This window comes from Myodes glareolus, chromosome 2 (genome assembly GCF_982192425.1).
Source record: "Myodes glareolus chromosome 2, mMyoGla1.1, whole genome shotgun sequence".
Classification (NCBI taxonomy): domain Eukaryota; kingdom Metazoa; phylum Chordata; class Mammalia; order Rodentia; family Cricetidae; genus Myodes; species Myodes glareolus.
Window position 1 is genome coordinate 24,932,133 of NC_142027.1, and position 24,925 is coordinate 24,957,057.

The 24,925-nt window shown below is 38.5% G+C and overlaps 1 protein-coding gene across 2 annotated transcripts; it reads left to right on the plus strand.

Moving 5' to 3' along the window:
- The first annotated feature begins 333 nt into the window (after positions 1-333).
- On the plus strand, positions 334-11,023 carry Hspa13 (heat shock protein family A (Hsp70) member 13). Of its 2 annotated transcripts, none has more exons than XM_048422468.3 (5): positions 334-475; positions 1,897-2,237; positions 4,778-4,991; positions 6,461-6,628; positions 7,583-11,023. In XM_048422468.3, the coding sequence occupies exons 1-5, from the start codon at positions 451-453 to the stop codon at positions 8,248-8,250; spliced, it is 1,416 nt and encodes a 471-aa protein (XP_048278425.1). In that variant the 5' UTR covers positions 334-450; the 3' UTR covers positions 8,251-11,023. The 2 variants fall into 2 exon arrangements, with proteins under 2 accessions (XP_048278425.1, XP_048278426.1); XM_048422469.3 differs by having other exon boundaries at positions 399-515.
- Positions 11,024-24,925: the final 13,902 nt, after the last annotated feature.

Below are 24,925 nucleotides of genomic sequence, written 5' to 3' on the forward strand. Positions count from 1 at the left end.
CGCCAGGATGGCAGTGCGACCCAACTCAGCTTCTAAACAGGTTTTATACTCCTCCTTACTCCTTCCGAACTCCGGGCAGTTGAGAACTGCAGCTCCCACAATTCAACGCGGCGAGGCGGGGCGACAGCGACTGTTTTCAGGCCAGTAGGCTCGCGGCGTTTCGGTTTGGGTGAAAGACAAACTCTGACCTTTCCCGGAGGCTTCTCCCCTGCGAAGCCTGGTTTGCTGGGCCTTCATGAGTAGGGAGGCGACAATTTCCTCACCGGTCTGAGAGGACTCCACTCCGCGGCCTCATGGTAGATGGAGTCCCTGATGTGGTGGGAGACGTAGTGCCTCCAGCTGCCTCGGAGCCGACGGACTACACTTCCCAGGAGGTTGCGGGTCGGCCGGCGGCGAGGGGGCGGTGCCTCCCGTCAGTACAGTCATCTCTCTGCTTGTTCGGCGGGACTGATGGCTGGGGAGATGACGATCTTGGGTCGGTATCCCAGGGTCCCTGCTGCTCTGACAGTCGACGGGTTGGTTTGAGGAGGTCGGGGCGGGCAGGGGTTGGTTGTCTCACCTCCTGAGCCCAGGTCACACAGCCGAAGTGAACCTGGAAAAGTGGCTGAGGCTGGTGGGGGCCGGTGGGGGCGGGGCGCCCGGAGACGGGGTCCGGCTGCTGGAGCCTTTTGGGGGACCTGCCGCCAGCCACAGGTCTGAGGGACCCGGGTCTAGGAATGCGTACTTTGTAAAAGCCCGCGGTCTTGAGTTAATAGCTGGATTCGGTTCTCCGTGGAGGCTGCGAGAACCTCTTGGGCGGCACTTGGGATGCTGAGTTGAGACGGGTTTCTGGTCCCTGTGCGGTGTATCAGGTTTCTCTTTCAAACTTACCGTTTCGAAATGCATTCCCTTGCTAGTGGTGTTGAAATGCTTTTAGGATTTGTTTGTAAGCTAGAAGACACAAATGGGTAGGCTCTTGTTCTGCTATGAGCCAGGCATTGATTTGAAGGAGCTAGCAATTACCAATGTCAAGCACTACAAGTTGATGTTCTGGTTTCTTAGCATGAGTCTGAGTGAGAGCAGGTGTATCACCTGTAAAATCAAGTAAGAGATTCATTCTGAATTCAGAGCGATGTCCTTATTCGCATTGGGGTGCAATATGCGTGACGTTTGTATTTGATCTTTTTGCTTTAATTGGTATTTGCTAAGCCTCTACTCTTGCAGTGGAGTACAGCGGTGAACAAACTTGTCTTCAGGTAACTTCCATGATGTTGCTATCGGGGTTAGCAGTTAAATACTTCTTTAAATACTACCTCTTTGAGAAGTATGTCCTTAGTTCCTATTTAAATATGAAAAAACGCTGGGACTCAATTATGAGGTATCAATAATGCCTAAGCAGTTTTTAAAATCAGTGCATCAACTTATTTATTTTATCCTTTTAAATGGGTAAAGACCATAATCAAAGAGGTTAATCTTATAACACCAAAGCTTTTGCTGTGAGAATTTCATGATGGAATTTTATTTTTACTAATGCAGATAGAACTACTTATGAAACTGTCAATCTCAATGGCAATAGGTCAAGAAAAGTGGGTTGTAACCTTAGCTTTCGCTTCACATTTGTGGTATTTCCATTCAGCAACAGCATAATTATTAATGAAATACCTTTACTTTTTACTCCTTTATTTTCTTATAATGAATTATACAGAAATACAGTTGTGAGGACTTTCAGTTGATTTTCTTTTCTATTTTTAATTGTTGCCCACTGGAATATGAAAGACTTAATTCTAAAAGAAGTAGTTATTGACCCTTAAAGTAAAATATTTTTGAATCAAGAGTGTTATTGAAGAGATGTTACTGCAGTAACAGGATATAGCAGTAGCTTGATAAAGAGGTGTCTTTTGCTTGGTCTGTTTTCAGGTTCAGCTGTTTTGACTCTCCTGTTGGCTGGCTACTTGGCACAGCAGTATTTACCACTGCCTACTCCCAAAGTGATTGGCATTGACCTGGGTACCACCTATTGTTCCGTTGGTGTGTTTTTTCCTGGAACAGGAAAAGTAAAGGTGATTCCGGATGAAAACGGGCACGTCAGCATCCCCAGCATGGTGTCCTTTACTGATGGGGACATATATGTGGGATATGACAGCCTAGAGCTGGCAGATGCAAATCCTCAAAACACAATATATGATGCTAAAAGGTTCATAGGAAAGATTTTCACCCCAGAAGAGCTGGAGGCCGAAATCGGCAGATACCCATTTAAGGTATGAAGTTAATCTAAAATCTGTGTCAGTTTGATTATTACACTGTTTCAGTTAGTGCTTTGGCTTCACGTTGCACATCATTGTATCTCAACGGGGTTTATCTATAAGGGAGTTACATGCTCTCACTGAGAAATTTCTCAGCAGGGGCGGGGTGAATCAATTCAGTGGTTCCCTGTCAGGGAACTGGGCCTTGCTGTGAGCATATTCTGCCATCCTCACAATATCCAGTTAGTTCTTTCAAGATATTTTAGGAAGGATAATGAAGCCTCATGTGCTATGGATGAATATTTTCTATATATGTACCTGTTTGTACACATATAACATTTGTACACTAGTTTTGCTGTTTTCTGACATATTTGAAATACAGCAGTATGTCACAGGCATTAAGCTGTGCATCTTACTATCTTTAATGACTGTAGAAATGCTATTACATAATTGATCTATTTCATTGTAAGATATCAATGTAAGTATCTCTTACATTGCTTTAGTTTCTTGATATGACATTAATGTTTGAAATTCCGTAGCATTCACATATTCTTTGTGTTTGTCAGAAACTGCCTGCCTTGTAGAATTGATGAGGTGTGTGTGTGTGTGTTGTGTGTGTGTTTAAGGAATTTTATTTATATTCCCTAATTGTACTCTGGCATGTTGCATGCTCTTAACCATTATTTTTTGTTGAATGTATCTTCAGTAGGTGGTAAGATTATATTGACTTACTGAGGTAGGTCTTGCTACATAGCCCAGATTGTTGTCGAACATGAAAACTTTACCACCATGCCCAGTTTATTTTGTATTTGCCAATCCACAAATGAGAAATAGCATATTGTATTAAGTGTCCTTCCTCTGATTTCCAGTAAAGTTATATTTAGTGGTGTTTTGTTTGTTTATTTTTGTGTTATGTTGGTTTTTGCTTTTGTGTTTGTTTTTGAAGCAATATCTCAATTTGTAGACTTGTCTGGCCTAGAACTCACAGAGATCTGCCTGCCTCTGCGTCAGGCATTTTTATTTCATTTAATGATGCATTTCTTCTTTTCTGTCCTGTTTTGACAAGTTTCACTTTTTCCTAATGACAATAAAATACCTTTTTGTGTGTTTTTATAATTTTTTTCACTTTATCACTTTTATGCTGCATAATTTGTTACTTCCTGTCAGCATATTGAGTATTCATGAAATCTCAGCTTTGAAGAGTGGCTGTTTCTATTGGTAATCAGTAGGAACTTTCAAACTTTCTCTTGGTTTGCTGTTTTGATTTTTCTTTTCCTTTTGGGTTTCTACTTTAGTGCTTTTATGTATTTATATTCCAGTGACTTCTCTTAAAGCATGTAATTTTTGTTTTTGTTTATCCGGTGTGGGACTTTTATTCCAAGTTAGAGGTGGTATTCTAATGAATTAGCCTCGCTAGACAGCTGTGTCATCACAGCTTACTGAACATTCTTGCAGCCTTTGTGAGTTTACTTTCTAGAGTTTTCTCTCTTGGGGCTTTAATTCCCTGCACTCAATGACTAACTGACAATATGAAATGCAAACCAGAGACAACCACTCTGTAAGTTGTTGAAGAGGAGCATGATGAAGTTGGCTCTGGTCTTCTCACTCTTGCCCAGAATGGGTCTCGTCCAGCTCTTCGTTGCATAGTTTCTCTGGCCTTTATTCACTTAGTGGCCATCCTGATTGTTAGGTGTTACAAGCATTGCAGTGTTTTTGTTCAGATTATTTTACTAAGTAATGTCCCCAAAGTGTAATATTAATGGTAATAACTATTAGAATATGTTGGCAAGAACCTGTAAAGTGTTTTGTCTAAGTGTAAAGGTCTTAAGACCCACTGGGGGTCTTGAAACATACAGTTCCCAATAACATGAGTCTCATTATTCATTCTTCCAATAAGTATGTAGCGAGAGTATTCTAGGTTCCTGTTAAATTCTTGGCTTTCATTTTGTTATTATTGAAAACCATAACATAAATTTATTGTATAAATTTTGAAGTATTGTTGTCTGAGGTTTCTGTCCTGCCCAGTTCCCCAACCATTTAGTCCCAAAAGAAATCACACAGTAGTCTACATTAGTTATAAACTGATTGGCTCATTAGCTCAGGCTTCTTATTAACTCTTATAACTTACATTAGCCCGTTATTCTTATCTGTTTTAGCCACATGGCTCAGTACCTTTTTCAGTGGCGTAGTCACATCTTGCTTCTTCTGTGTCTGGAAAGGACTGCAGAGCGAGCTTCCCTCTTCCCAGAATTCTTCTGTTCTCATTGACCCGCCTCTACTTTCTGCCTGGTTGTCCCACCTATACTTCCTGCCTGACTACTGGTCAAAACATAATTGACAGAATATAGACAATTGTCCTGCACCAAAGTATCACATTAAGTAAATTCTAATATGGAAAAATGTACTGGGTAAATTATAGTGGATTGTACTAGTTTATAAGGCTTTTGTTGAATAAATCCAAATGTACATGTGAAAATATATATATATATATGTGTGTGTGTGTGTATGTTTACATGCATACCTCTATGTTCTGTTTTTTCAAATTTTATTTACAGGTTTTACATAGAAATGGAATGGCTGAGTTTTCTGTAACAAGTAATGAAACCATCATCGTTTCTCCAGAATATGTTGGCTCTCAATTGTTGCTAAAACTGAAAAAAATGGCAGAAGAATACCTCGGAATGCCAGTTGCCAATGCTGTCATTTCTGTACCAGCAGAATTTGACCTAAAGCAGAGAAATTCAACAATTCAAGCCGCCAACCTTGCCGGTAATAGCATCCTTGAGTGATGTGTGTTTTTGTCAGGGTTTTGTTAGGACATAATCTTCTGCAGCAGTATTGACCATGTTGTAAATCAACTCTGGCCACATAAACTATATGGCAGGTGAATTAGCTGTTGGTTTATATACATTTGCAAATAATTATGAACTCTATGGTACAATATTGAATGTTTATATTATGGGGCGGGGCACAGTTTGGTACTGGGGATGTAGATCGCTTTCTAGAGGAGATAAGCACTGGCCTGGGTTCCAGGACACACACATCCTCAAAAAATGTAAAACACACACACACACACACACACACACACACACACACAAAAGGCCAGGTGGTGGTGGCATACACCTGTAATCCCAACACTTGGATAGCAGAGGCAGGTGGATCTCTGTGAATTTGAAGCAAGCCAAGTCTACAGCTACCAGGAAACCCTGTCTTGAAGTGCCAAAACAAAAGTTTAAAAACTGTACAAAAATAAAGCTATTCAGATACATTACAAAGCCTAGAAGAGAATATGAACACTTCTGTACTTCTGATGAAAGAAATGATCTCTTTGTTACTAAGGTTAATATGGTTCTAGACTTTTCAAGATGAAAAGAATATAACACTGTCCTACAAATCCTATTTTTGTGGTGCATGTTTACAGCTAGATCAAAGCACAGAATAAGCATAAAGTGTAATGTTTTATTATGGGAACTCCTTATACTTATCCTTACGTCTTCACTAATAGTAGCTGTACCCTCCTCTCCCAATGGATGGCAATCAGCGGTGTCCTCGGTCATTCCCATTCACTTCATGGGGTTAATTCCTGTCGTGTGCACAGCTACTGGTGCAGACTTCATCAGAAAGTAACATGAGTGGAAGAATAAAGGGCCGGGGGGTAGTCAGAGCATAGGGGTACCACATAGAATGATCAGGCGTGCCTCACTGAAGGGCAACACTTAAGTGTCTCTGACCAGAGGACTTTGTACATGACCAGAGTAGAGCTACCAAATTTTATAACTAAAGGGAAGGGCAATATGATCTTTGGTGGAATTTTTCAGAGTTTGAAATATTGGTGGGGCCCCGGAAGTGTAGTGTCATATTTTACAGAGAACACTTTAAAGGTGGAGTTGGTTAAAAGCAGGAATCTTACTCAGGGTAAAGGGATCTTTTGAACAAGATCAGCTTATCACATTTCCACAACTCTGTATTTCCAAATCCATTCTCAATAGTAGAAAAGGCTGGAAGAGCTTTTCCTTGGATGTTAATGAAGTTTCAAGTCACTAAACTTGGGCTTCTCTTTTTCCCATGTTGTACTCTTTACGACTAATTTTAATTACCCCAGTGAGAAGAACCTCTGGTTTCATCCCACTGTCTTCCTCCCACTGCTTTTGCCGCTGTTGGTGAAGCTCACGCTAAATAAGAAACAGGCATATTGTTAGTACAAGCTGAGCAGAATGTTTTCCTTTCATGGGTTTCAGGCCTGAAGATCTTGAGAGTGATCAACGAACCAACGGCAGCAGCTATGGCCTACGGTCTGCACAAGGTGGATGTCTTCTATGTATTGGTCATCGACCTGGGAGGAGGAACCCTTGATGTGTCATTACTGAATAAACAAGGAGGGATGTTTCTCACCCGAGCCATGTCTGGTAAGAACAACATGGAATTAGAGAGGCTCAAGCCTGTTTCCCTTACATGCCTAGCATTTAGCATGTTGGTGTGGTTTTCAGAATATTTTGTGATTTTCTATGTGGTGTTGCTCCTGTCTTTGTAGTAAAGATCACAGTTAACTGTCAAAATAAAATGACCAGGCTTCCAATAAGCCAGATAAGGGGTTCCTTCAGGGCTTTTTTGCAAAGGTGAAAGGAGCATTAAGGAATAAAGCTTTCAGCCGAAGAGTTTCGGATTATTTAATCTTCTTGTGCGTCATGAGGTAAATGTCCTGAGAAATGCAGTTTTAATATCACTGAAGAACTAATAAGATCTTTTATTTAAAATCACTTTTCAAGATTTTCTCTTTGTGCTTTTTAGGTTAAAAATGTAAGGGTGTTTCGATTGAATAGTAGAATTGCTCTAACGTATGTATTGTTCACTCTCTTAACTAGATTCGTTAGAGCCAGTTTATACATACTTTGAGTTTATATTATGCTTTCCTTTCCCATAGAACTATTTCTATTGAGCTCTTAATCATTAACGATTAAATTAAAAATGTATGTTTATTATAAAATAAATGTTAATTGTAAAAATCACTTTCTTCTGTTGAGAATAATGACAGTGTTTCAAATAACTGCTTTTTTAAAAAAAATTATTTATAAGTGGCCTGACATTCTTCTCCAGTGTGGTCGAGGTACTTCCTTTTACATCAGTCAGAATTTCTAACCTTGCTGGCACTGTGCACCAACAGTACATGATAGCCAGAGAGGCAGTAAGAGTGGGTATAAAGGGGTTTCCAGAGTCTGACCTTAATGCAATTCTTCTTAGGCAACATTCATGCTAAGAAAATCATAATATTTTACAGGATTCCTTATTCTTGGAATATGTTAACATATAGGTGATACGTTTTATGCATGTATACATAACAAAGTTTTTAATTGTTCTTCTAGGAAACAATAAACTTGGAGGACAAGACTTCAATCAGAGGCTGCTTCAGTATTTATATAAACAGATCTATCAGACATATGGCTTCCTCCCTTCCAGGAAAGAGGAAATCCATAGATTAAGACAAGCCGTGGAAATGGTCAAATTAAATCTGACGGTTCACCAGTCTGCTCAGGTATCAGTTTTACTCAGTGTAGAGGAAGAGGACAGCCAGACACCTCAGGATGGTGACTCTCCTCTGCCAAAAGAGCCCCTTTCCCCAGGACACAGTCACCATGTGAACAGAGTGCTTAGACCGGGCCTTTCTGAAGGCAAGAGTGGGAAAAGCCAGGTGTTGTTTGAGACAGAAATCTCACGCCAGCTCTTTGACACCCTCAATGAAGATCTCTTTCAGAAAATCCTCGTGCCTATTCAGCAAGTATTAAAAGAAGGCCTCCTAGACAAGACCGAAATCGATGAGGTGGTTCTAGTCGGGGGCTCGACTCGTATCCCGCGGATCCGCCAGGTCATTCAAGAGTTCTTTGGAAAAGACCCCAACACGTCTGTGGACCCTGACCTAGCAGTGGTGACAGGAGTGGCCATCCAGGCGGGGATCGATGGAGGCTCTTGGCCTCTCCAAGTCAGTGCTTTAGAAATCCCCAATAAGCATTTACAGAAAACCAATTTCAACTGAGCTCTGAGGGTGTGCTGGTAACTGATCTTGCCTAATGATTTTGATGATCTGCATTGTGAAGCCTCCTTCAGAAAAGAAGGACATGAACTAGCTCTCAGATCATCCTGAGGACATTTAGACAGGAACATTTTTATGTAATGTTGCATTTTAGAATTGAATGTGACCAGTTGAGTCCTGTTTGTGTTGGAGAACTGTCAGTTTATGAAGTGACAGCATGGAGGTTAGCCACTTTTCTGGATCCTGGAAGTAGGTAGCCATTTGCACTCACTACTTTGGCAGTATCTCATACTCTCAGGAGCATTTGTTAGGAGCTACTGTGGGCCATGGTGCAACTACAGATGAAAGCAACAGTTTTCAGAGTCAGTTGCACTGCTGGCTCTACCAGGCAGGCTTCCTCCATCTAAAAAATTCTGAGGTGGGTTGACATCTGAATTATCAATTGCTATAAGCTGTGATTGTGTCATGGCCCATAATAGCTCATGATACATGCTCCTGACATACATAGTGCCATTTATAAGCCCTCCAGTTTGTACGAATTTTTATTACTAGGGGCTGATAATTCATTACTTGGTTATCAAATATAACTCCTAATTTGGTCTATACTTGAAGGACTGTTGATGTCAGGAATTTACATTGGCCTGGACATAGCAGTATTAATACACTGCATAGATAGTATTCATCAACTACCATATAAATTGTACTTTAAAAATTTCTCTTTCTATGTGTTATATTCTCCTAGTCTACAGATTTTAATGTCTTTAAAAGACCAGCTTTTCTTCCTAAAATGGCTACAGATTGATTCAGTCTTTCCTGCCAGATAATAGAAATTCCTGGTTCTTTTTTCTTCAATGTGACATTCTCTGCTTTTATTTTCACAGTTCTGCTTGGTAAGAAAACGGGACTTATCCGTTGCCTTTTCAAAGTGCTATCACAATGAAGCTGCGTTACTCTCTGTTTTTGCTATCCAGGAATTTTGCACAGATCAGATATTGTAGTGATTATTTATATTTGGCTGTGTTATTTTGTTTGCTTTTTTTCCCCAGGACCAAACCTAGAAGTACAAGAATATAATCCAACTACTTTGGAAACTGAGGCAGGGGCCTCACAACAAGTTCAAGGCCTGTCTGGGCTACCAGGAAGTTCTAGGCCAGCCTGGGCAACTTAGGGAGACCCTGTCCGTATCTCAAAAGCAAAAGTGAAAGAGGGAGGGAGAAGGCAGGGGACATAGAAGAGAGCAAACACAAGGCAGATGGCCACAGGGACCAATGGAGAAAATATCGTAGTTTGACTTTGTGTTGGCCATGTTACTGGAAGATATATAATTTTTTGCTTTAATGAAGGCATATAGGAATTATATCCTGGCTGTCTTATTAATATAAAGTGTATTCTGTTTATCAGTGTTGTAATAACTAAAGAAGAGAACTAAGAAAGTTTCACTAAGATGAAGCACTTTGGCTTCCCAGGGTGCCATGTTGAAAGGTGGTATTTCTTTATAGCTTGATGAAGAAAAATGTTCTTCAATAGTGAAGTTGCTGTTAGCTATCAGTCATTTTTGTGCACCAAAAGTGTGCAGTAGATAGGCAGGAAAACACAAGATGTGCAGTAGATAGGCTGGAAAAAAAATAAAGATGCTTTATTTTAGAAATAAGAGAGAAAATGCCAAAGACAAGCCCTTATTAGATTCTGAAAATATTCAAGACTGAATCTCTGATTCTAGATTACAAAGTATCTGTGTGAACATGTCTGAGACTCAAGTCTTCAAGTTATCCTACAGTCCCCACGCGTGCTTTTCACTTTCTCGTAAGCCATTTAGGGTTACAAAGAGCAAACTTGAATATATTAGATATTTGGTAGAACTCAAGACATGAGCAAGAACAATTTGCAGAATGGAACAGATAAGTAATACTAAAATGGGAAGGCAGATACTGTCCGTGAAAACCTAGACTAGTGCTGTTGGAGTCGGGGCTGAGCAGTTAGAGTCCTCTTCTCTAGTATAGTGCAATGTTAAAAACAGTGGAGGAAATGCCTTCAATCCTATGTTACAGAGTTGCGTAGACCTAATTTTGACGTCAGTGGAGTTTATTCAAAAGGTACAAATGCACCCTAACAGGGACTATTGGTTAAAATCCAAGATCATTTTTTCATAAAATGAACCTTTTAGTTGTATATTTGGCTGCTGGTTTTTGAAGTCTGTGACTTTAAGAATACTGAGTAATGAGTAATTTATTTTGTATCCATGTTTTGGTACTGTGTCCTCACTCAAGCCACTAACTTAACAGATACCACTGTGTATGATATGAACTCAGTATGACAGTTACTGTATAAAACAGATTGTGCCTCTTAAATATGTGTGTACAGGTAATTCACATTTTGCTGTAAACGCATACCATTTTGCAGTTTTGTTTGTGAATTGTTTATTTTTCACCCATGGCTGGGGTGAAGTATATTTTTGATGTGTATAAATACAGATAGATATGTACAAACTTTACAGCAAGTGATCTAATTCCCGAAGTGTCACATCTTCCTGCATCCTATACGCCTCATGGGATTTCTCCTACATTTCCCTCATATCTCTAATTTAGAAGAGCTAGTTCTTATATGAACAGTTTCTTTAGAATTCTGGTTAACAAGCCATGACTTCTAACTAATGGAGTCAAGTGCTGACTTGATCCATTTAAAAAGTCTACAAACCACCCAACTGGAATCTTTCACTTGGCAGTTAATACTTCATAATTTTTAATAAAGTTTGTGTCAATCTTTTGGAAAAAAATTATTTTTTGTCTTAAAAAATTTATTTCATTGTGTTTCAAAAATAAGACCCTGGTGCCTGAGTGGATAGATAATTCAATCATTGAGAATACTTGTTGTTCTTGCAGAAGACCCAGGCTCAATTCCCAGCACCAGATAGTGGCTCACAACCTTCTGTAACTTTAGTTTCAGAGCATCAGTGTTGTAGGAGGGCCTGCTTGTTTGTCTCGGTCACCCGGAAAGCTTAACCCCAAAATAACCACACAGAAACTATATTAATTAAATCACGGCTTGGCCCATTACTTCTGGTTTCTTATTGCTTAATTATTACATCTAAATTTGACCCATTTCTATTAATCTGTATTGCCACGTGGCCGTGGCTTACCGGGTAAAATTCCCAGTGTCTGTCTCCAGCACATCCATGATGTCTCCCTGACTCTGCTTTCTTCCTCCCAGAATTTAGTTCTGTCTTCTCCATCTACCTAAGTTCTGCCTTATCAGACCAAGGCAGTTTCTTTATTCATTAACCAATACAAGTAACACACAGAGGGGACTCCCACATCACATCAGACACCCACCTCTGACTTGCAAGTTATACGTAGAACATTGTGTAGGAAGGAGAAAGGGGAAATTAAAAAAAGTTGGTAGATATTAAGAATATTTTTTAAATACTCTTAAAAGAAAAATATCATTGGGATTTGAATACTTCATATTTTTAGAATATTTTAAACATAAAATGTTGCTTCTACCACGGAAACAAGCAATAGGCTTCTTAAAATATAATTATATCCAAAACATGGTAAGCCTTACAAGTCAACAGTTTTCTCCTGCATATATACTGACACTATCTCATTGAAGTTGATACAACCCAAAACTTAATATAATATTGTTTTACTCAAAGGCAAGTAATAAATATAAAACATCATTTTAAACAGATATTAAGATTCAATAAGTATAGAATTACAAATCAATGCTTCTTTTTTATAAAAGCTTCTGAGTCCCCTTTTCATGAATTGGACAGTTGCTCATAAGTATACTTAAGTGTATAAGTCTTTACAGCATATGAATCTAACATGCATGGTTACATGCCATAAAGACTGTGATAGTTACGTTATACAAAGTTGATTAACACCAGCCACTTGACTTTGAGTCATTCTTTTCTAGCAAGTGACACCAACTCAAGGAATCAAACTAAGAGTATAGCCAAAGCATGATGAAAGAGTAGGCATTGATGAATAAATCCAGAAAAGTTGCATCTAGATCACGGAGGCGGGTAGGAGGCAGGAAGTCAGGGGTTGATTTAATTGAGCAAGTGAATGCAGATAGAACCATGGATAATGTAAAGAAAGATGGTTTGAACCGAACTAAAGATTGAGCAGAGACCAGGATGGCTGTAAACTTCTGACACTTAGCTGGTACATGCACCAGCTCATGGCCAGAGACTTGATTCTGAGCATCTCTCACTGCCATTATTTTTAAATATTAATACACTACAGTCATTTCATTTAGGATAGTCAACATACAACTAAAACAGTTCATTTCTTGGTCCTTGAGTATTTGTCTAGTTTCTGTTATCATTTGAAAAAAAAGTCCTTTCCATCAAATTCTGTGGCACCTTGAATCCCATAATTCTAGAGTCTAGAACAGCCATCCTGCAATGTGAAGAAAATGGAGTTAGATAAACCGTAATTGATTTTTCCACCTCACCCTTACAAAGGGAAATTTTAAGAATTATTTCAGTTCAAAATACAGATACTACTTATTACAAGTAACAATTTTATAGCATTCCTCAATCATTAAAATATTTCTCTAATTATTTTGGAAAGTATTTTCTTTATGTTTAGGGAGAATATTTTACTTTGTGCGTAGGGTAAAAACCCTTGCCCTGTGATAAGTAGTTCTATATATCCAATATCAACCTGCCAAGAATTTTTGTTTACTAAGAATATTTACTTGCCTGAATCAATGATAGATTGTAATCTGTTAGCCATTATCAAGATGGTAAAATGAGAAAACTTCTTCCTAATTGTGTTCAGCACCAAGCTATCAGTCTTAAAATTAATAGAGGCTGTTACTTCAAAATGAGAATTTTGTTTTATGAAGCAAATCAAAAGAAAGACAGACCAGCTGTCATTGTCCAACTCTGACCAAAGGAAAAAATAAAATAATTTCAGTGGCCATCTTTATAATTACCACTTCCAATTCTAATTTCCAGATACTCTTATTCATTCTTATGTTACACCCCATTTATTCTCTTATTTAAAAGTGTTCGTTATCTCAGTTCAATCAGATATTGACCAGGTTCTGGGGATAGAAAAGTAGACGAAAGAGATCAAAAACAAGCAAACAAAAAAGAGGCGCGTGAAATTGCTCAACAGTTAAGATTACTCACTCAACTTACAGACGACCTGAATTTAATTGGACGTGGTTAGATTCCGGGCACCCACACCCCAGTTCACAACCATCTGTAGCTATGGTCCCAAGGGATCTGACACCCTCCAAGGGCACTGCATGTATGTGATGCACAGACATGCACATAGGCAAAGAAAAAGCAAACAAATGACGCTCATACACATAAAAATGAAAAGATAAATGAAAAAAATTAAAAATATCTGTAGAGATAACATTCTTGAGAGAAAGAAAGGAGTACAGGTTCTTGGGCATAAAATAAATAAATAGAAAACCACAGCAAATTCAACTCCCTGTATCAGTTTCTTTCTTCATGACTGTTCTAATGCTGTGAAGAGTCACCATGACCAAGGTATCTTATTTAAGAAACAAAAAAATCATTATTTGGAGTTTGCTTACAATTTCAGAGTATTTGTCCGTGATCATCTTGGTGGGGAGTGTGGTGGCAGATAGGTCAGCATGGTACTGAGAGCTTACATCTGATCCCTGCCTGGGAAGGAATTCCCACACAGCGCTAGATTCCTCACATTGTGCTTTCCCATCTGGCTGGGAGGAAATTCCTCTACTGGGGTAAAGGTATATTAACTTTGCAGAAAGCTAAATAAAGTGGCATTCGGCTATCTCTTGACGAATGACCCAGGTCTCTTTGTGTGTGTGTGTTTTATTTCCATCTCCAGGACTTTGCCCAAGCTCATGGTCAGTACGGAGGCATGCGGACCGTACCAAGGAAGGGTGTCACAGAACCGGGTGGGACAATTTGTGCCAAGGACTCAAGGCAGGAGCCTTCTCTGGTGATACTTTGTTTGGCTATAAGAAATAAAGCTTGCCTGAAGATCAGAGTGACGAGCTAAGCCACTAGTTAGCCATAGAGGCCAGGCAGTGGTGCCACACACCTTTAATCCCAGCACTCAAGAGGCAGACAGATCTCTGTGAGTTCAAGGCCATCCTGGGCTACACGAAATTGAGCCAGGCTAAAAGAGAAACAGAGTCAGGTGGTGGTGGCTCTCACCTTTAATCCCAGTACTTGGGAGACAAAGGCCTTTAATCCCAGCATTAGAGAGTTAGAGACCGGAAGGGATATGGCTGGGAGGAGAGAGGACAGGAGCACATTGCATTCAGTCTGAGGACTCCTGAAGATAGGATTTTGCCCACTTTGGTCTGATCGATTATTCAGTAGAGGTAAAAGGTCTCTCTGGTGGCTGGCTCCCTTACTTCTCTGATCTTTCAACATTTACCCTGATATCTGACTTCAGATTTCTATTATGAAGAGCAATTAGAAATCATGCAACAGCCTTCCTGGCAGAGCAGCAGAATATCAGAAAGTGGAAGAACTCATAAGAGAGTAAGAGACCTGAACAATGAGGCAAAGCACTTCATGGGAGAGAGATTGCCATTGTCAAGTGAGTGACAAGTTGGGTAAAGTGCAGGTTGAATGTTGGCCGCTGGTGAACTCCATAAGGCATAGCCAACAGGTGGCAAATCAAAGGCCAGTTAGAAGGGAGTCCAGCAATGACAAAAGGAGAAGAAATATAGAAGGAAGTGCTGACAATTGTCCTTAAGGATCTTCTGTAAAGAGAACAGGAAAACGAGGTGCTAAGGTTTCTGAATAAACCAGTCCCTTTCATGTAAATAGTTTTGGCATACTATGTATTTCTCACTATTGAAAACAGTCAAATGTAAGCATATTCACATTTAATAAACAAAAATCTCCCTGAATATAACCTGATTTGGGACTTGAAAAATGCTACTGCCAAAGGTCATACAGTCAACAGACTGAATATTGTTCAAAGATGATCTGATTGTCATGTGATGTGGGATTCCTGTCTGTATGCTGTGTATATGCTTTATTGCCATTGGCTAATAAAGGTCCTACTTTGGTCTGGGACAGGAAAGAATAGAGCTAGGTGGGAAAACTAGATTGAATGCTGGGAGAAAGAAGGTGGAGTCAGAGAGATGCCAAGTAGCTACCAGAAGAGACAAACACTGGAATTTTGCTGAAAAGCCACAATATTTTGGTGATTCACAGAGTAATAAAAATTGGTTAATTCAAGATATAAGAACTAACCAATAAGAAATCTGAGCTAATAGGTCAAGCAGTGTGGTAATTAATACAGTTCTGTGCAATTATTTTGGATTTGGGTGGCAAAGGAACAAATAAGCAGTCTACAGAAACAGTCATGGAATTCATATGTGTAGGAAAGGCAAGACCAGACAGAATCTGCAGGGATGTGTCAAAAGTGCAATTGTGACTGTTTGGAGGCTATTTGAGCATCTTAACAGGCTGGGAAGAGCCAAGGTAGGGATGCTTAAATGTAAGAAGTGAAACGGGTGCTTAATAAAGTAAGGTCCAAGAAAAGGCTGGGAGAGCTAGGACCAAAAAATCAAACTGGAAGAATGAGCAGGTAGTAAGGGGATAGGCATGCAGAAGAGCATAGGGGGCAAAAAGATGACAGTCAGACAGGAAAGGGAGATAACTTTCCCACACAACAAATGGAATGGGCTCTGAAAACAAGGTCATCCATCAAACAGGGCCATCTATCAAAACCAAGGCCCTGTGGACAATAACTTGTGGTTTATGACTGTTTTGGTTGAACAGTACCATCTGTTTGTAGGATTTTCAGTCCAGGAGGAGGAAATGAAATGTGGGAAAGATGAAGAAGGAACTGATTCTGGGGCCCTATAAAAGGGAGATCCCCTCTTGGCAGTGAGCTCTCTGCTCTTTGCTTTCTTCCTCAGTAAATACCCATTCTCACCTTTTCAGTATATTTACTAGTTTAGCCTCTAGGGGTTCAACTTTCTGTTTGGCTGAGGTGAACCAGACACCTGGGACTCTGGCCCATGTGGCACTTACAATCCCATCACAGGAATATTAGAGTGCTTACTTGGCAGTAGCTGTCTCTTCCCAGGACTACTGTGAAAAGAGAGAAATAACTCCATAAGTGGCTAGAAGAAGATACAAAACTCTAACTCGCTCATTTTCATCTGCCCGGTAGTTATTGAAACTTGGAGACAGAATTGACCTGCGAGCAAGTGATATAGAAAAAGGAAATGTGTTACTCTGTCAATGGCCTAACCCTCCCCTATTTGTGGTTAGTTACAACAATCAAAACAAGTCCATTTATGTTGATGGTGTACACAAGAAACAGACTAGATAAACAATGTATATAATTAAATGTGTACTGATTCTAATAATTATTAGTGACTATATCAATTTTTCTCAATGTAACATCCACACAAAGTTATAATTGTATGTTTTGTGCTACATCAGAACAGGGCAAGTAATAGCTCATTGAAATAAAATTTATTGTGTGTCCTAATTTAATAATTTTTCAATGATACTTTCATTTTGCAATTATTTTGGCTTTCATGACATTGAAATTCTGAATATTATGTCAGGAAATTAGGAATGTATGCTTTATTTAAAGTATGTTTTTAGCATGTGAGTACAAGGTATGTGACAGCACTTAAACTCACTGTCCTTGGCTTGTTGCGTAGGAATTGCTACATGTGATGACACACACCTTCATACCTGCAATCCCACAGTTGGTTACAGACACAGGAGCATCTGAATTTCAGGCCAATCGAAACTCTGTACTGTGACTACATTTTCAAAAGATGAAACAAACTACAGAAATGCCTACTTCTTCATCCATATTTTCAAGTTCACATACTCTTTGAAAGGAAATTGCATTTCTTTCAATTTCACATGCTTTTGTTACCAAAATTGCACATATGCACACCTGTTTTTCTTTTTGTAAATAGGGTTTGTTAATAAATTGTTACCTGCAAGCAAAATATATAGATAGCTTAAATATTATACTTTGTCAGCATTCTAGCTCCTGTTTCTTCTGCATTATAGTTAATTAAGATGAATGAAGTAGGTTGATTTATTCTCTGTGTCCTTCCCATCCCCAGATGTTGATATAACTATAGAACTGGCAGTGTGAGCAACATCACATGATTAACTTAAAAATTGTGAATATTCAATAACTATGACTAAATTAAGACAATTTCCTCAATGTAAAACCCTAATTATGTACTCTGAATTGGTACAACTTTTATATCCTCCACCATCCCCTCCTTCCATCCCTGTACCATCCCACTGCTTCTGAGTGCTGAGGACCAAACTAAATGCCTTGCACATGCTGAGAAATTGCTGTACCACTGGGCTATATATCCAAACTGGGGTTTTGGTTGAATTGGAGACTATTGTCTTTGATGGTTCATTTAACTTGAACAGTATGGATTTGAGGCTCGTTAAAGATTTTATTTAACCCACCTAAGACATTCATTACCATGTTTTACTAGAAATACATTTTACTAGAAACATTGAAATACTAATGTATGATTATGGATGTCTGATACAGATCTTACGTGTGCAAATGTATCATATTCTTTTCCTAGAAACCTAAATGTCTAATTCTGAGACATAACTAGCTTCAAGGGTTTAGATGAATGATTGAAGGAATTAAGCAGTTTCAGGTATTTGATTGCTTACAACGGGAGCACAGGGATATTTATCTCACTGGTGCTTTTTCGTGTAATCGAAAAATTACTAGGAACATCTCTCCAAGCAAAAACAGAACAGATACAGTCCCTAGAGCTTAAGTTGTCTCTTTAGGTGGGGTGATGTGAATGTGCCAGCCTTAGTGGAGAAAGGGTAATACAGCTTTGACCCCCATCCTTTAGCTAATGTGAGCTTTATTTCAGACAACTATTGGATATGAGTGTCCAATTAATTGGACGGTACACATACCATGTGCCACAACATCATTATGACTTATATTCAGGGTATAGGACATAGACAAAAAGCTATTGCTGAATATGCAGAATTGCATACCAGCACTACCAGCTGTGTAGCAAAGAAGACCAGTAGGTTGCCAGGAAACAAGACAAAATACAGTCACCTGTAATAAATGGAATGAGTTCCTGATATATATAAAAGAGATGCATAACTTTGGGTGCCGTTAGTTCAAACTCTTCTCTGAGAAATTGAAAAGTAAACACTGAGACATGTTTCCTGCTCCTTCTACAGTTATTTAGAACTCAATCAGATATAGCTTTGTCACACTGGTGACAGCGTAAAGGATTCTTCTGCATAAAAAAAATGCACTTTCCTTTGCAGAATTTGGCTTTAAAAGGCAATCAGATTTAAAAGTGAAAGAAAAGAACACTTGCTAAAATGATAGTTGGCACTGAAAAAAGGAAACTACTGGAAAAATCACTGTTCCAATTATACTTACTGTAAAATTAGATGCATTACATATTCATAATAAAATTATTCTCTGTAAACCAAAATGTGCCCAGCTACCGTATATGTATGTACATTTCACACGTTCACCACTGACCTAAATTTATGCGAGCTTACCAATTCTGGAATAACAATTAGGGAGCCTGCATGGGACCGACCTAGGTAGAGCATATGTGTGACAGCTGTGTAGTTTGGTCGTTTGTAAGGCTTCTACGAATGACATCAGGGCCTGTCCTTGGTGCTTAGCTGACTTGTGAGAACCTGTTCTCCACGCTAGATTACCTGGCCCAGCCTGGACACAGGGGGAGGAGCTGAATCTTGCCTCAATTCGATGTGCCAGGCTTTGTTCAGACCCATGAGAAGTCTGTTTCTGAATGAAGATGGAGGAGGAGTGGATGGGGAAGGGGATACATGTGAGGCAGGGGGAGGGAAAAAAAGAAATGTCAGATATTAACAGCAGCCCAACAAAATGTGGGAAAAATACACACAGCAGAATCTCTCTCAGTGCTTCCAGAACCTGCTTATCTCTTGATTTTGTACTTCTGTTCTCCAGAATTGTGAGAGTATGATTTCTGTGGTACTTAGTTATGAGAGGCTAGATAAACAAACACTCCATTATAACAGTAAGAAGTCCAAACTCCAGACAGAACAACTAGAACATAATTGGGCAAAATTTCACCGTGGTAGTTCTCTCGATGGCACTATTAAGTACCTCCTATGGAAATAATTCTGTGGCACATGTTGGAAACATGATCAGAAATTCTACACATCAAATGATTGCTGCTACAAAGATTACATACAATATTTTCACTTATATATAATTATGCAGAGAAAATTTATTTATGTGATTCATTATAGAAATGTTCATTTTTCTTTCACTAGAATATACATGTCCAACTATGATTACAATTAGGCTACTCTCCATTTTTTTCTCAGACTGAGGACAACTGGGACTAGTTAGGAATGTGGAGAGCCAGAAAGAACTGCCTGTAGTTAATGGAACCAATGCCATTAACTCCAGACAACTGAGACTAAGGAAAATTGAAAAGGAGGGATTATCAAATTTAGCCACATTTTAAAAGAAATTCTACAGATATGGAATTCTATGCAAAGTTTAAAATTATCCTCCAGTAAGATAAACTTGTTGAGTAATCTAAACAATCTATGTATAGACTGCTAATTTTACAATTCTTCTTTGTGCTGAGTGCCCTGGAGAACATAAAGGGTTTTCAAAACAAAAGGATCCTTAATAGGTTGTGTAATTTGGAAATGATGATTTCAGGGATATATATCCTTAGGGTAGCTAATTCAACAGAAGGCAGTTTTTCAAAGATGAATAGTGTACATGTGTATATGTTTCACAAAATTTAAATGAACTCTGGCAGCCATGGGGTACTTCCACCAACATTCAAGGGAATCTAGTTAAATAATCTTTAGTATATAGCAACATTTCTCATGCTTCCAGAGGAATCACATGGAAACTTTTTAAACTGTAAACTGCTGACTCCCAGACTGACACACTGATTCAGCAGACCAGGGGGATGGCTGGAACCACATGGAATAGCACGTATCTAAACCAAGGGTTTGGTTTCACTGAGGAGAAAAATGAAACACAGAAAGGAACAAAAAAATGATCAAAACAGGGATCAGGGAGATGACTAAAACTCAAGACTGATTTGGCCCATTGCTGCCAATGGGGTTGATCTTTAAACTTCTTTATATTCCTGGTGTAAAATGTCACTATGACATTACCAAACAAACTTACTCAGAACATAATTTAAATCTTAAAATATTAATACATGATATCAGTCTCATACATCTAAGTATATTCAAAAATGAGACATAATCTCTATACCAAAAGTCCAAAGATTCAAAAAAGATGGTTATTGGTCTCAAAATATTGTTTACTAGCAATGCATTATGATAATCATAGATTGAGTAAGGACTTAGATCTTTTAGCACTATTTTGATAAAAATTGAATCACATGAAAATGGAATATAGCATAGTGTGTGAAGAGTTAAGCAAGATTTAGAGAGAAATGCATAATGTTGGAGGAGTAATAATAGCATTGTCACAGGAAGAAGACGATTACCATTTTGTCTTGAGCAGACTAAATTGCGATATAAATTTAAAGACTTAAAAGTATCTGTTTCCAAAAACTGCAACCTTTCGAGAAGAGATCCTCAGAAGACTTTTTATTTAATTCAAAAGTCACACTGAGGATATCTTCGTCTCTACTGTCACTTTACCGTGACATAATGTTGGAAGTCAAATGGACTACTGGTATTTTCATACGAAGATAAGACATCATGGAAGACATGCTTGCCACTTTCCGAAAATCTGAGTGATGACTTGGATATAATAATATAAATATAGCCTCTATTTTGTGTTGGACAAGCAGGCAAACGAAACATCTGTTGACATAAACACAACATCCAGGTTTGTTGTGCAGGAAGCGTGGGTGATTGACAATGCCAGGACCCTCTGGACCAGCTGAAGCACAAGCATGGGAATCACTTTTTCTGTAAGTTCGTTTGAAGACCACGAGTAAACAAGGCATGTGGCTCATAGGCAAACTATTTCTGGGAAAGGTGAGACGTTGCAGTTGATGACTTTGGTTTGGTTTGAGGATTTTGCTTTGATGTGATCATCTTTATGAACATATCAGCATTCCTGGAACCATTTCTGCCTTCTTCTTCCATCCATCTTTTCCCTCATAGGGACCAAAACTGCACCACTGTGTGACACTCTGGCAGCCTTCTTCTGGTCCTCTCTAACTAGGGTTTGGGTATGAACTTTCTCTCCCAACAGTCATATTAATTCGTAGATGAATTCTTAATCATATTCAAAGTTGAAGAAGGTCGAAACTTTTGGGGAGGTGCAATTGAAGGAAGTCAGTTACTGGCATTGCAATTTCTTACTTTGAAATGTCTTCTTTATGGCCCTCTTCCTATGTTTGCTTCCTGGATGCTGTGGGATGAACATTTTTTTTCTCCCCATCACACGCTATACATTCCTTTATCATGAATTTACCTCAATCTAGTAACACAGTAATGGAACAACTCTCATTGTTATTGTTACGTGTTTTTTGTCCAGTATGCGTCTGATGTTCCCATTAGTTCATGGATGGTTTTTTGCAGAACATGACAGAACAAGAGGTTTAAAATCAGAGTTAAATTTTGTAGACTGAAACGCTTGGTGCAGATAAAAACATTTGTTTCACTTACTTTCCTACCTAATGAAGTATAAGTAAACTAAAGGGACAGCACCCATAATGAAGAATGATAAAACTCCCCAGTGACTGAAATTGTGCAGAACACATACAGTGTACAATTCTATGAGGTCCTTAAATAGTAATTGAAGTATGATATTGATATTAGGCCACTACAGTTTCAGTTTTATTTTTTATCGATTATTTGGGAATTTCACATAATACACCGCAATCACCCTTACTTCCCACCACTCCGATGTCTGTCCCCTGACTCTTGTGGCCTCCCCTGCAAATAAATAAATAAATAAATAAATAAATAAATCTTAAGAGTCCAATTTATGTTAGCCATATAGTCACTGGGGCATGGTCAAACTTCCAGGAGCCAGCCTCTGAAGAAAAAAAAAAACCTGAGGTGTTCCCCACCTCCAAACCCCATCACTAGCAATTTATTGTGGACAGCTACACTTCAACATCCTTATTACAAATTTTAAGAGTTTTCTGCAATAGCTTCCTATCTAGGTTGTTCCTTTGTTTTGAGATAGGGGTTGTTACAAAACCTTCCATGTCTCTCTTAACCTTATTTTTATTCAGTTATCCATACCACTGCAGAAGAAACTTCCCTGTCCTTTCCAGTCAACAAGAACATGGTTCAGGGAATTCCTTATGGTATCTACAACACAGAAAGTAGATGTGCACCTGGCCTCCAGTGTCAATTCAAGCCATGGACCTCAGCATGGTCTCCAGTGGCATCCCAACCTGTGGACATCAATGTGGCTTCAGGTGACAGCACAGAGTGCAAGCATCCACATTGATTTCAGTGATAAATTGCCCCCAGCTACAGATGGAGCATGGACCCAGACATGACCTCTAGTGGTAACATAGACCATGAAATTCAACAGGACCTCGACAGCAGCAAAAGCTGTACATGGTCCTGGGTGGCATCACAGCCCATGTACATAAACATGGCTTCAGTTGCAGCACAGACTACAGACAAGCACATGTCATTCATTGGTGATACAGACAGACCACAGATATAAATTGGGCCCCACACTGCAGCAGGACCACAGACCCAGATATGGCCCCCAATGGGTCACTTTAGCTTATGATTTTTATAGTTTAGACTTTGAGGAAGAAGAAACTCATTATTTAAGGGAAAACAAAAGCAAAATATTTACCCAATATAGTAATTTTATGATCAATTAATTTAACTGCACGGTCTTTGCACATAACAACATATTTTTTTTTCTGCAGTCAACTATAAAAATTGAAAACCTTTCTGGTAACAAGATGCCTATGGTGGAGGACTTTATATATCCTAATGACAATGTGGTATCAATTAAAGTTATGCAGTTAAAAAATCACTATTTTGTGTAAAAATAATCTAAGTTGTATAGCTCTAACCTCTACATTTTCAAAATTCATTATTTGGAACATTGGGATTCCATTCTAGTTATAACTCAAGAATTGTTAAAATAATCCTGGTATGTCTATGACACTCAACTCCTTGCAGCAGGGCCAGTGTTTTTTTGAAGTAAAAGTGAAAGACAATAGGAAGGAGAGAAGGACAAGGGGGAAGTATTGTATTGAACCACACAATTAAAATGTATTTTGTTCAAATTTGTTATTATGGTAGAGATTCATGAACTAAATTCTCAGAACCTTAAAAAGATGAGTCGGTTTGAGACAAAACTAGTACCAAAGGAGATACGGAACTTTAATGATATTTTTAAAAAGACTTATTTCCTTTTTAATGATGTATATGCATGTCAGTGTGTCTATGCGCACATGTGTGTGAATGTGTGTGGAAGGGAGTACATGTGAACATAAGTGTGTGTGCCTCTAGAGAATAGAGGCATTGCATCCCGTGAAGGTGAAGTTACAGGTGCTGTTGAGATGCCTTGAGTGGGTGCTGCAATCCAAATTCTGGACTTTTTTAAGAACTGTAAGTGCTGAGCCATGTCTTCATCCCATTTTGTTACTTCACTGTTGATGTGCAGCATCCTTGGTTGTCTCCCATATTGATCTTCAGCATCCCTGGTTGTCTTCACTGTTGATCTACAGTATCCCTGGTTGTCTTCACTGTTGGTGTGCAGTATCCCTGGTTGTCTTCTCTGTTGATGTGCAGCATCCCTGGTTGTCTTCCCTGTTGATGTGCAGCATCCCTGGTTGTCTTCTCTGTTGATGTGCAGCATGCCTTGTCTTCACTGTGGATCTGCAGCATCCCTGGTTGTCTTGCATACCAAGTAGTGTAAACTTCATTCCCACATTCAGCTCTTTGACTGCCTCTGAATTTCTCCTGCTAATTTCACTAGTGCATGACATTAGCCCATTAAATTTTACTGGAGAAAAATGACAATTATTCATTAAGGTCATAGAAGGAAGCAACCGTTTGGAATAATGAATTGCTAGAAAATTCTTAAATTTGGTGAAAACTAGTATGTGTATTAATAAAATTTAGTAAAATTCAATATTAAATTGAAGCATATTTTTATGTGTATTCTCATATTATTTTACTTACATCATAGACATGCTATTATTTTTACAATAGACTTATTAATAATATTAATTATTATTAATTAATAATTAATTGGACTAAAACCAATATTGTCTAATATAGAAACTATTAATAAAATAATTACTTGAAGATTTAAAATAGCCTAATAACAACTGAAATTTGCTACTAATACACAAGTCAATAATTTAGGATCTTATTAATTCATTTCAATTAGTTACTTTTTTAATGATTACAATTTATGATGTAAGCACATATTAAATGTTATAAGAAGTTATCATAATTATTTTGCCTTTTTATTTTTTGTGATTACTAACAAAATTTTAATTGCATTGTGGTTTTCTACCTATTGGACAGTACAATTGTAAGTAAATCACAGTAAACACAGTGAGGAAATCTCTACAGGCAAGCAGTTGCCTGGGGAAAATCTTTATCTTTTCGTCATTCACCATATGTACTTTCTGAAGTTTTTTTTTATTTATTATGTATACAATATTCTTTCTGTGTGCATGCCCATAGGACAGAAGAGGGCACCAGACCCCA